Source organism: Rhipicephalus microplus, chromosome 8 (genome assembly GCF_043290135.1).
Source record: "Rhipicephalus microplus isolate Deutch F79 chromosome 8, USDA_Rmic, whole genome shotgun sequence".
NCBI classification, from domain to species: Eukaryota; Metazoa; Arthropoda; class Arachnida; order Ixodida; family Ixodidae; genus Rhipicephalus; species Rhipicephalus microplus.
In genome coordinates, this window is record NC_134707.1 from 20,402,867 (window position 1) to 20,415,257 (window position 12,391).

The 12,391-nt window shown below is 45.1% G+C and overlaps 1 protein-coding gene across 1 annotated transcript; it reads left to right on the forward strand.

Moving 5' to 3' along the window:
• The first annotated feature begins 1,075 nt into the window (after nt 1-1,075).
• On the forward strand, nt 1,076-10,807 carry LOC119165249 (plasma kallikrein). The gene is made up of 5 exons (XM_037417431.2): nt 1,076-1,219; nt 5,262-5,362; nt 7,184-7,446; nt 8,626-8,765; nt 10,509-10,807. Exons 1-5 carry the CDS (start codon nt 1,187-1,189, stop codon nt 10,701-10,703), a joined length of 732 nt encoding a protein of 243 aa, XP_037273328.2. The 5' UTR covers nt 1,076-1,186; the 3' UTR covers nt 10,704-10,807.
• The last annotated feature ends 1,584 nt before the right edge of the window (nt 10,808-12,391 follow it).

The window sequence follows — 12,391 nt, forward strand, 5'->3', positions numbered from 1 at the left end:
TTATTTATTTATTTATTTATTTATTTATTTATTTATTTATTTATTTATTTATTTATTTATTTATTACAGTACTGCCGGTCTGATCTTCAGACCTTAGGCAGGAGTGGGTACAATGAGTACAAAAAAAAAGGGTTACAATAAACACATATGAAGCATTACGGTTAACAGCAAAAGAAGAAGAGTACAACGAGTTCATAGAAGCCCAGCAGCAAGATATTTAAATAACTAGTGAAAACATGAATACGTAAACATATGGAAGAAAAAAAGCGTCAGGGTTCATGTGAAACTATGTCAGAGCTATGTCCCATGGACTGAAGAGCCTGTAGATAGGATGACAGCGACGGGCATTCCACCGCAACTGAAGGGAGGGAATTCCAATTGGTTGCAGTTCTCGGGAAAAAAGAATACTGGAAAATTCTGGTGTGACTAGAGAACTCGCTTACTTTTTTTATTATAAAGGCACCGAGTAGGCCGCTGGTGGGAGTCTTTTAGATATGTATCCTTTTTTATACCTAAGTGTCCATGATAAAGAAGGTAAAATAGTTTCATTCGTTCATCCATAGTATCGGCGATTTGCTAATTTTTCCAGCTCAGCCGTTTCTAGAAGAGGTGTTACTGATGCTTCCCAGCTGTATTGATTAAAGATAAACCTAACTGATTTCCGCTGTATTTTTCCAATATTAAAATGTTTCCTTTTGTGTATGGATCCCGAACAGCGGCACAATATTCCAGGAGCGGCCGAATACAGTTGCACACGTACGAATCCGTTACAAAAATGCACGGTGTATAAAGCGTTGTACTCTGCGGTCACGAAGGTTGCGTTGACAACCTAGCACACTCAGTGCAAGAAACCAGGCTAGATTTAGAACGCACGCATTACGGTCAGCGCAAAGAGGACATGAAATACAATACAACACACGAAATAAACGCTCTGTCGTTTACATTCGTGTATCTCGTGTCCTACGTGTGCTGACCGGGATGAGTAGCGCATTCAATAACGACGAAGGCGGCCCATATCTCCCCTAAAACAAACCAGAACATGTCTTATTGCGATCTTGCTGATGTTTTTCTTCTGTGTAGTGCCTTTCTCTCTCTGTGAGTCATGTAGACGTCTTGATGAAGACCAGTTGTAACTGCGGGCTTTATAGAATGCGGTGTGTTCTTCGAGACCAGGGTGATCAACGGGATGCGCGCCAGTCAGGGGATGTTCCCCTGGATGGTGAGTACCTAAAAGCATGCCTCTTCCTTTAGTATAAAACAAGCATTAACTTTTTTGCAACCGTAACAAACGAAGTAAAACATGCCAAAGCTACCGAAAAGTTGTTCTCGCTCAAATTGTACAGCTTTTTTTCACAATACGACATAATTCTTTTATTTAATTAGGTTTCTTAGTTTTTAATGATCTGTGCATCTGTCCGGTGGTGGTCCACCAATGTGTGAGAAATGTGGCGAACTTCTTAGTTTCCTACATATTTTGATACAGTGCAGTGAATTAGATCGTATTTGAAAAAAAAAACATTTTCCAACACCCTAAAGAGAACAAATGCCTCTTCACCCAGCGATGTTCATCGGTAGAGATCCCCTTTTCAAACATCATTCATTATTCGCATTTTTAAAAGATGTTCACAACTTCCACGTAATCTACCCTGGTAATCTGTTGCACAACCTATCACAACAGGTTGTTGCTACAGTACATACATTACAGAGCACATGTTTCGCGGCCCTTGGAGACAGGGACGCTGGAGAGACGTTCGTGCTCTATAATCGCTACATAAGTTGATCATCAGAACCACTGACCACTAGTTTTCACTCTACGCCTTTGATGTCACTCTCATATTTTATTCCCTACATGTTTACCCGCCTTTAGAGGGAAGAACATTAGGCCTCTTCACAGCTACTCGTCATACCCATAGCCCGAATCTTTTGTCGCATACACTGGCGCTCTTTGGCCGTCACGTTGCCCTTTCTTCAAAAACACATTATTATCATGCCGACCCGAAGGTAGTGGGTTCGATCCTGGCTGCTTCGGTCACATTAAGGTGGAGGCGAAATGGTAGAGACCCGTAAATGCTGCGCGATGTCACTGCATGGTAAAGAACATCAGACAGTCAAAAGTTTCGGAGCCTTTCACTGCGGTGTCTCTTATAATCATATCATCCTTTCAGGACGTAAAGCCCCAGATGATATTGTTGTTTAACTGATCGCGTAAAAAGAAATAGCTTCAAAGTGGCTTCACCGCATGGCAATACTAAGAAAAAAAATAACAGTCAAACGAATACAGGCACAAACGGTACAACATGCACAAGCGTGGCCATCGATCATCAAGAAACACACACTTAGCGTTCAGAGGTTCTATGTGGTCAAATGTTTCATGATTACGAGTACAGTCGTCGTTTGTATAAGTGTCAAGAATTATGCACGTCCCATAATCGGCAATGAGATATTCGTATAGTGATTGACGCTAAATGTTGTTTCTTGCGCATTCAGTCCTTGTGGAAAAACAAGGCTAAATGCCCGAAACCACATAGTGCCTTTTTCAGGTTCTTGAAAATGACGCTTACGATCCATCTAACGGCTGCAATTTTATACGTTTTTGAAAAGAATAACAAGACAGCTTGCGGCATCGATGATGATGCTGTTTGGTGTTTTGTGGCTCCAGGGTCATTTAGTAGCCAGATAGTACCAGTTCATGGAACTAGAGATGTGGTCATTGAGTGCGATAAGCCACTGTATAATGGTCTTGAAATTTCTTGTGCTAAGGCGAGTAAAAACAGAACAGTATTAAAATCATGACCATGTCTCCAAACGGGTGCAGTGTCAATAGATAGCCAAAGTTTGTGATAATAAAAGCCTTGGTGGTCCTTTACGGCATTAGCACAAGGGTCTCGATGGTCCACAGCCTTGCGTCCAAAAGCCGCCCGTGAGGCAAGTGCTTTGCTCAGTGTAGCCACTCAAGCGGAGACCTGTTTGGAAGGGTCGGGCTACGGAATGCCTGGATATATGACGTGAAAGGTGCGGATTTCTCTAAAAAAAGCCAACAATTATTTACGTGAAAAAAAGTGGTTCCCTTCCCACAAACATTGCAGGTTGAAGAGGTATCTGTTGTCGGTAGGGTAAAGTGAAGTGTTGTCTTCTCAGCGCGTCTAATTGTTTACACTAGTTTAAAATGTGAAGTACGGTGAGTGCTTCAGCACATATGTCACACAAATGTGAATCACTACCAGACATGAGACATTCTCGCGGGATCGAAGGCGTAAGGTTAAAAACAGCTATCACCTTCCCGAAATATTTTTAAAGAACTGAATAATTACGCCATTGCAGTGTATGGCTACATGCCAATGGTAATTCACGATCAATACCACTCCGCTATACTGATAACAGGGATATATTTCCGAAAAAAACCATGTTAGGCCGAGAGCTTTCTTTAAAGTTTTCAGAAACCAAGGCAATAGTCAATGGATCTGAATAAACTTTAGTGGTGCGTTCATTAGCACGTTTCCGCCATTTATGCCAAATTACTGGCTTGAGACCTTTCCAGATTGTTTTCAAATCCATTTTATAGATTACTTCTAAACACTTACTTGACAGGCTAGTCAGAATTATTCCCAACAATGTGCGTGAGACGTCAAGCTCTGCAAACTGTCGGAAGTGACAGTACCTAGACGCCCCTACAGCGTCGGCTTGTCTGCTATGGATCGTGTGTGTTTCGCCGGAGCATCCTTGTTTCAGCGTGCGATTTCCTTTTCCGTGTGAGTGGGTGTGCTATCGGTGGCAAGCGGTATTCTGTTGTGGACCGCACACGAGAACAGCCACCAAATACTCGCAACTGATGAATGCACTTCACCTCGATGGCAGGGTGTTTTAGCTAGCGTCGCCGGCTTACCGTACGCAAAGTACGGTTGATATGGTGCCTTTTAAAAAGTACACGGACGCAAGCTTTGGTGCAATGATCTCTTTCTGTAACAAATGCGGGATCCACTGTAAGCGCATATATCTGTGTACTTAAACTGCGCATCGTTATTTCTGAAGGAAGGAAGGAAAATAGAGGGGAAAGAAAGGCAGGGAGATTAACCAGCCTATAGGCAGCCGGTTTGCGACCCTTCGCATGGGAGAGGGATGGGGGAGATGAAAGAGAGCAGAGAGGGAAGAAAGAAACAGCACATTCGGCAGCACGCGCGCGCACAAAGGTACCTACTTGGCTAAAGATATTAAGCCATCTTATCTACTTACTTGGCTAATAATAATAATCCATCTTGTCTAAGTGACACTGCACTCCATGAAATTATGCCCTGTTTCTGTGACAATATAAAGTCCTTCTGTAATGACGAATTTCTTACCAAAAGCAGTTTAACTCATCACTCATGCCTCACACTTGGAAAGTCTGGACAAGTGGTGCCATCTGTCAGCGTTACAAGCAAGCAAGCAGATACGAAATTTTGTTCTGCTTCATCGAAGAAAAACGGTGATGCTCGTCGAACTCCAAATGAGTCCATATCGTAGCTGTCGTTGTCCGGCAGCTCTGAGGAGCTTGTGCACGTGAAACTATCGGTCACAGACTGGGTGCGGTACTGTCACTTATCTGCTGAGCGTCTGCCGCTCACGGTTTTCACTCTTTTCTCGCTCCGCGCTTGCAGGGCCTTGCAGGACTTCCGGTTCTTACAAAGCAGTACGTCATACTTAGATTTTCGGACTGGCTGAGCATTTCAGCTGTCGGGCACATGACAAGTGTCTCCATAACATTAAGGGATGATTACGCTGACACGGTGAAAGAGTCGCCAGAGTTGGCCTTCAAAATAGGGGCGTGAAAAAGGGTCGTAAATATTATTATTATTATTATTATTATTATTATTATTATTATTATTATTATTATTATTATTATTATTATTATTATTATTATTATTATTATTATTATTATTATTATTATTATTATTGAAGCCACAGTTTCTTTAGGAATTCTGTCATACGTTTGGCCTATTCCTTTGTATGTTAAAAGGTCTGCCTCTCTATGTAAACATGTCAAACTGAAAATCTTCAGCAAAGGTTGCGGGTAGCTGGTTCACATTCAGACTCATCTTCGCTATGCCAGTGTCCACCTAGTTACAGCTACGTATATAGCGCGGAAAGCGCACAAAGAACAAAGGACTGATGAGGAAGGACAACGCTTGTCTTCATCGGTACTTCGTTTTTTCCGTCCCTTCTACACTCTATGCATAATCATGAAACAGCAGCTAGCCCGCCTATATACCTCCTTCGTTCTACAGGTGCGGCTTCTGGTTTATCTCAATGGGTCGTCTCCTGCAACCTGCGGAGGCGCCGTCATTACGCGATGGCACATTCTAACCGCTGGCCACTGCGTCATCAGGTGATTTCTGCGCTATATGACACAATATCAAGATTGCACTGGATGAGAAGCAAAGCCCTTTTGCCTTATATAAGTAGGAGGTACTTGTACACAAACTATCCTTTTCAACTCGTAGCTTTGTAATATGACCATAATGACTATAGGGTCGTGACGTGCGTTGCTTATAGACAGAATCGTATATTCGAGCAGAGAAATATACAGGGGGCGGGGGGGGGGTCGAAAGTTTTTAGGCCATATCTTCCACAGGAACGTATTGGATAGTGGTCTGGGAACTTTGGCCCCCGCTGTACGTCAGTAGATGGTGAACGCTGGAGAGAAAACATCATGCTTTTTGCACGCTTATCACGTCGCTCGGTGCGGACGCTGTAAGCAGGATCGTACTGAGCACTGAGCACACCGTTGGGGTTCGTGGTATTGTAAGCGATAGTAAGGACATGCCACTACAATGACTGCAATGACAGTGGTACATTTAGGAACTTCCTCAGCAAGCTTCTTACGCCCGTGCCCTGTCCGGTAACGTCGGCGTGTACACCAGTGTTGCCAGGTCGCCGCTCAAGGTCGCCACTTCGGTTGCCTCTTCAGTAACTCCAACAATTCTCACTATTCGGCCATTCCAGCGACGCAGGCGTCGCCATGTAGCCGTGCTCCGAAACTGGCACACGGTGATAAACAGCGACGCAGTTTGGTCTCTGAGTTGCCATGAACCAATGAACGCGTGTTCACGCTCTGCGACGCTGACGTGCACACTCGCGACATCACCGTCTCGTCCGCCATTTTAACCTACCACTGCGCCACCTATAGTCGCTGAAATGATCGAATATGACGCGCTGCCGCCCGAGCGTTTTATTTTCTCTCTTCGATGACCTACGCGCTTGCCTCCTCGCAACTACGGTCACTTCGTTCTCGTCGCTTCGTAGGCATGGCAGCAAGTGACAAGCTCCGACGATGAACTTTACGCACAGGTACCGATATCCTTCTAAGCCCCTTCCCTTGAGTGCTCTCAAACCATGTTGAAGAGCGCCTGATAGCTTCACGTCTGCCATCTAAGAACGTTAAGCATTTGACTCACGGCAGTGGTTAGTATAGCATAAAAGGGGCAGGTTGTTAACATGCTGATCAACGTGGCCAGGACTGCAGTGCCGGCCGTGGAACGCGCGTGACATCATGCGCCGGCTCGTTAACAAGCCTTCTCACAGAAATGGTCTCTCCAAGAAATGGTTCATGCACCTCCGAACAAGCTCCTCTAACATAATACACATTGTGAATATGGCGGTGACCTTTTATGAAACACGGTAGACAGTGTTTAAGCGGGATTTAAAAAAAAAATATCGGATCACACTCGTAGTCTTAGCTATTTGCTTCATCCACAACGTGATGTGTAGAAAATTCCTATTAAAAAGGATTTAAGCCACTGGAATCAGCTACTATGCGTGTAGCATGTATTTCTGTGCTAGCTAATACTGTCAAGTCTACATGCACAGAAATCACCGGTGAACTGGATGGGCAGGAGACGTAGTTTAGATGGTAATACTTTGCACGCGTCATCTTAAAACTGCAGGCTGGAACCTTGCCGGTGGCAAGTTTTTGTTTTAACACTAGCAAGTAAATAACTGCAACTAACGTGTCTTAAACATGCCTTGACTTCATTCGATACAGTTTGTACAATTTTTAAGTAGTTGTTGCACAGGTATAGAGAATAATGTATTCGGAAAAAATAAACAAGCAACAAGCAGCACGGTATATTTCCGTGAGCTACGCTTACCTTGTAAATCTGCGCATGCAATTCAGACCAGTCATGATCAGAGCGTCACTGTCATGCAGAAACCACCAGTTGATACCGAGGATAGAGGGCATATACGGAGCTATGGACACGACGTCGAAGTACGCGACTCGGACGCCGATCGCCGCAGTGGCCCTGCATCCCCGCTTCTCCGAAGAGGAGTACCACGACGACATCGCCGTGCTAAAGGTGCCGCAGGCGTTTAACTTCGGCCCCTACGTCAAGCCTGTCTGCCTCGACTTCGACCTGGGGGACCTGACCGGCAAGACTGTCACAGTGGCCGGCTGGGGAGTCCAGAAAAGCGGTGAGTATATTATATAGCAGAAAAGCAGTGAGAGAACACCAGAACGTAGAAATTTCTGGAGCCCTTCACTGGGGCGTCTCTCGTATTCATATCGTAGTTTTGGGACGTAACACCTCAGATATTACTTTTATTTCGATTATTTTTCTGCGTTTTCTTTTCTTTGTTTGTGCCTAATCCTAGTTTTCATTTTCTCTATTTCTTTCTTTCTCTTTCTCTCTCTTTCTTATATTGTGTTTACTTTCTCTTTTTCGTTTCTATACGCGGTTTGCCTTATTGGGTTTCCATATTCATGTAGAAGAGACCGCTCCTAATATCATCATCAAAGCGTTAAAAATAACAAGAGGAAGAAGACCACCTTGGCTCGAGCGCACGATCCACATGCCGCAGCTGGATATGCTACATGCGAAATTGCCGGTGTTACGCCAAGCGAAGGTGGAAACATACGACAGCATGCGACAGCGTGCAACAGCATGCGACAGTCTGGCCGCTCGGAGTGCTTTGCCCTTAAAAATTATGAGGAAAATACTCTAGGGCCGCATAGAGGCAAGCTTGGTTGGCTCGCTTTGGTTAAGTATGCTTAAAGGGCCGAGTTGACTGGCGGAACATGGGAGAGACCTTTGTCCTGCAGTGAACGTAGTCAGGCTGATGATGATGATGATGATGATGATGATGATGATGATGATGATGATGATGATGATGATGATGATGATGATGATGATGATGATGATGATGGTGGTGGTGGTGGTGGTGGTGGTGGTGGTGGTGGTGGTGGTGGTGGTGGTGGTGGTGGTGGTGGTGGTGGTGGTGGTGGTGGTGGTGGTGGTGGTGGTGGTGGTGGTGGTGGTGGTGGTGGTGGTGGTGATGCTGATGATGATGACGACGACGACAACCTCCAGGTTGCTGCCTGTCCATCAATGTGCGAATAAACGGATCGACCTATCTGTCTGCCTGCTTATAGGTAGATAGATAATCGTCATGTTATAAATATATAGATTGTTGTAGATATATATGCAACAAAAGCACGTAAATTAGTGTCTTCGTATGCATGTTAATAGTCTTAGCCATCAGAGCCTCCAAGCAAAGTTAATGAGTTTCAATTTGAGTTGAACGATGCATGCTCTACTTCGAACTGTACATGGTCCTCATATTCACACTCTCTCTCGCTTCGCCATGCAACAGGCCTGGGTCCATCGGATAAGCTGCGCTACACGAAGCTGCAAGTTCTGCAGCAGTCCGAGTGCGAGCAGAAGCTGCAGTCGTACAAGTTCAACAAGTCTAGCATGATGTGCGCCTACGGAGAGGACACAGACGCATGCCAGGTAAGTCAAAAGACACAGGACCGACACACATGGCCGACACAGGCGTGTACGGCCTACTCCATTAGGGAGGGGGGAGGGGCAAGTTTCAGCGCTGTGACATCCCCCTTCCACCCATTTCGAATTGCTTGAGAAAAAGGAAAACCTAGCGCTTAAATCACGAGGACAGAAATGAACGAACCACGATGCGCTACTAAGAACAGTTTTTTTTTTAATTGCCGCAAAACAACTATTAGAAAGACATGCCTCCTGGTAGATGCACACGTTCCATCGTCGTGACAAAACGTAAACGATAAGTTTTAAAACAGACAATTAATGATACTCCTCACTATGTGGTGAACTTCTCATTTGAAGAAATACACGCAGCTAGGTACACGTAAACTTAAGATGGTGGTATGCGTGAACTTGAAAGGGAATCGGTTTCTCATCTACAGATTGTGCATCTTTCGCAGAAAGGAGCTTTCTGCGAAAGGAGAGGGATAGGCGTCGTTGGTATTCAGTGAAAAGTTATGATCTTGTCCGTGACGGAAAAGTAGACAGAAATGCTAGTAAAATAAATGTTTAAAATTTTCCGGGTTCGAGTTGAGACCGCACCAGGCCATTTGCGTGGCAAGCATGTGTTTTACCACGCAGCTACGCATCTGCGTATGAATACCGTGAAAATAGGTTCCCGGGCTTTGAAATGCAGTGAAAATACATTTCATGTTTTACACACCCGTGTCCTGTATACAGGCTTCAGAATACTATCATTAATATTGTAGTGACATTGTGTGGTACAAGTGCCAGAACACGTTGAAAGGATGGTAAGTAAGCCGAGGTACAGCTTGGCTTACTTGGCTTACTCAGGGGAAGAAAATGAAAGAGAAGAGACATGCTACCACTTGCGACGTTATAGTGATAATTCCCTGTTAAATGCCTCAGGTGGTGATACAGCATTTCGAATACCGACAAGACATCATGATCTGGATATGCCTCCCTTTCCTCGCCGAACTAATACCTAGAAATGCGTCTTCCTTTGTCGACACTATTTAAATGCAGAATTCTTTACCGGGCCGCATTAAATGTTCACCTCATGCTAAATTATGTACGTTACTATCCCCTGGTCTTCAAGTTCAGCACACATTATGTTGCTTTGCAGTTGTATTTGCTGCTTCCACTCCTGCAACAGCTCTTCGAGGCAGGAGCACGTTGCAACACGATAATTCTAATTATGGCCTCTCCAAACGACTGTGTTTAGAACTCCGTGAATGTGTGCGCATGTGAACTTTTTTAATTTATTTTATATCTCTCTATCTCTACCCTCTTTCCGACCCTTTTCTCCACCCCTATCATCATCATCATCATCAGCCTGACTACGTCCACTGCAGGACAAAGGCCTCTCCCATGTTCCGCCAGTTAACCCGGTCCTGTGCTTGCTGCTGCCAATTTATACCCGCAAACTTCTTAATCTCATCTGCCCACCTAACCATCTGTCTCCCCCTAACCCGCTTGCCTTCTCTAGGAATCCAGTTAGTTACCCTTAACGACCAGCGGTTATCCTGTCTACGCGCTACATGCCCGGCCCATGTCCATTTCTTCTTCTTGATTTCAGCTATGACATCCTTAACCCCCGTTTGTTCCCTAATCCACTCTGCTCTCTTCTTCTCACCCCTGTACAGGGTAGCAAACCAGTTCTTCTAGGTTAACCTCCCTGTTACTTCCTTTTATTTATTTCTCTCTCTCTCTCTTTCCAATTATGGCGCGCAGGGCGACTCTGGTTCGGCCGTGATGTTCCGTAAAGGACCACGCTACATCCAAGTCGGAATCGTGTCCCACGGTGTAGGCTGCGCCCAGGGCATGCCAGGAATCTACGTGCCAGTCAGCGTCTACAAGGAATGGATACTGCAGACCATTGCCGACGGGAGCGCATTCAAGCCTATCATCGGTCAGAAGATGGTTTAGACAGAACCACGCGTGAATGGGCGAGAAAACTTTGTGACGTCCTGTTATTATGTTTACATTCATGGGCAGGCACAGGATTGCCCCTTCGGGGTGTCAAAACTTCATAACAGCAGTCGTCCCCCTCCCCTCTTTGGTCAAATATAAAGGGCAGAATCTTTCACAATTGACGAATAAGCAATTAAAATGTCGCCCATTGTCGTGCTTTCCACAATGGGCGTCCATTAGTCTTTGGTTTTTATGAAGTAATAATGGGAACAGTGCATAGAACGCCCCACCAGTCGTCTTCGGAAGTACGCGACGCCTGTGGGCTGATGCCACGAACACGAAGTGCATATTGTATGCAAGGAAGCAACGACGAAACTTTCATTATATATATATATATATATATATATATATATATATATATATATATATATATATATATATATATATATATATATATATATATATATATATATATATATATATATATATATATATATATATATATATATATATATATAGGCAGGCATGGCGGTTAGGTTAAGTGGCCGTAGCGTTGCATATAGTCAAACGCACGTTGCATTTGAGTAAGTATACCACATTAGAGGAATCGCATGTTAGGTTTCCTCGTATGTTAATCGAAAACTTGGATTGTGTGCTGGTTGCTTTGTATGTTTCTCGCATCGCCTTACATGCAAGAGATCGTGACTTCGAACAAGGTCGGCATGAATTATTGGAGGGTGAGGTATTGATTTGAGATTGGACAAGTGTGTCTTTGAGGTTGCGTGGTCGTCGGTAAACGACGCTTGGAGCGGATGAGAAAGCGCGTTTCAGACGTTCACTTTTAGATGCGGAGCATCTAATACTCGAGGCTTGTAGTGCGGCGCCGTCCGCAAGCTTCCTCCTCCTTCTTCCACCATCTGTGCATCCATTCCTCCTCTACACACCGCGCGCGCTTCACTCCTCCACCATCTGTGCACCCTTCCTCCTCTACACACCGCGTGCGCTTCTCCTCTTCACGAACATTCGCTAGCTGTATAATGTAGTGCGCATGCGCCGTCACGCTTCGAGAACATCGGCAGCTGACGCGCGCGCATGCGCCGTCGCGCTTCGAGAACATCGGCAGCTGACGCGCGCGCATGCGCCGTTGCGCTTCTCCCCCTTCTCGAACATTCGACAGCTGACAGTGCATGCGCCGTCGCGCTGTATATATACTCAAGGTCGGCGCTCGCTCGCTCAGTTGCCGCTCGTCGGTTGGTTTGTACGGCGCGTCGACGTCCAAGGTCGCGGTGAAATGAATTCCAACGAATCCACAAACACAATGATCGACGTCCCTTCGACCAGCGCCGCCCTTTCGCATACGTGTGTACGTGTTCACTCATTTAACACCCCCTCCTACAACCACGTTAACCAATTTAGCCATCGACCCAAGTAAGTCGCAATTTAACACCCCATTTCACAACCACGTTAACCAATTTAGCCATCGACCCAAGTAAGTCGCACTTTAACACCCCGTTAACCAATTATATGCTCCGCATTCTCCTCAGTGTTCCCCCGAGGGAAGCTGCGGGCAATTTTTTTTCCAGAATGCTGTAATGTCGTTTAAGGATTTTGTTTACATTGGGGAAGTTTGTGCTGTAAGTCAAGCAGAGGTTTGTTCGTTGTGGGTCTTCTTGCGGTGGTCGCTTCTTAAGTAAGCCATCGCG

What these genes read in the sequence shown, in the direction of transcription:
- LOC119165249 (XM_037417431.2), top strand. Translation starts at nt 1,187, where the DNA reads ATGCGCGCCAGTCAGGGGATGTTCCCCTGGATG. An exon ending in GCTGGCCACTGCGTCATCAG is followed by an intron (nt 5,363 to 7,183) that starts GTGATTTCTGCG and finishes ACTGTCATGCAG; the next exon opens with AAACCACCAGTTGATACCGA. An exon ending in AGGACACAGACGCATGCCAG is followed by an intron (nt 8,766 to 10,508) that starts GTAAGTCAAAAG and finishes TATGGCGCGCAG; the next exon opens with GGCGACTCTGGTTCGGCCGT.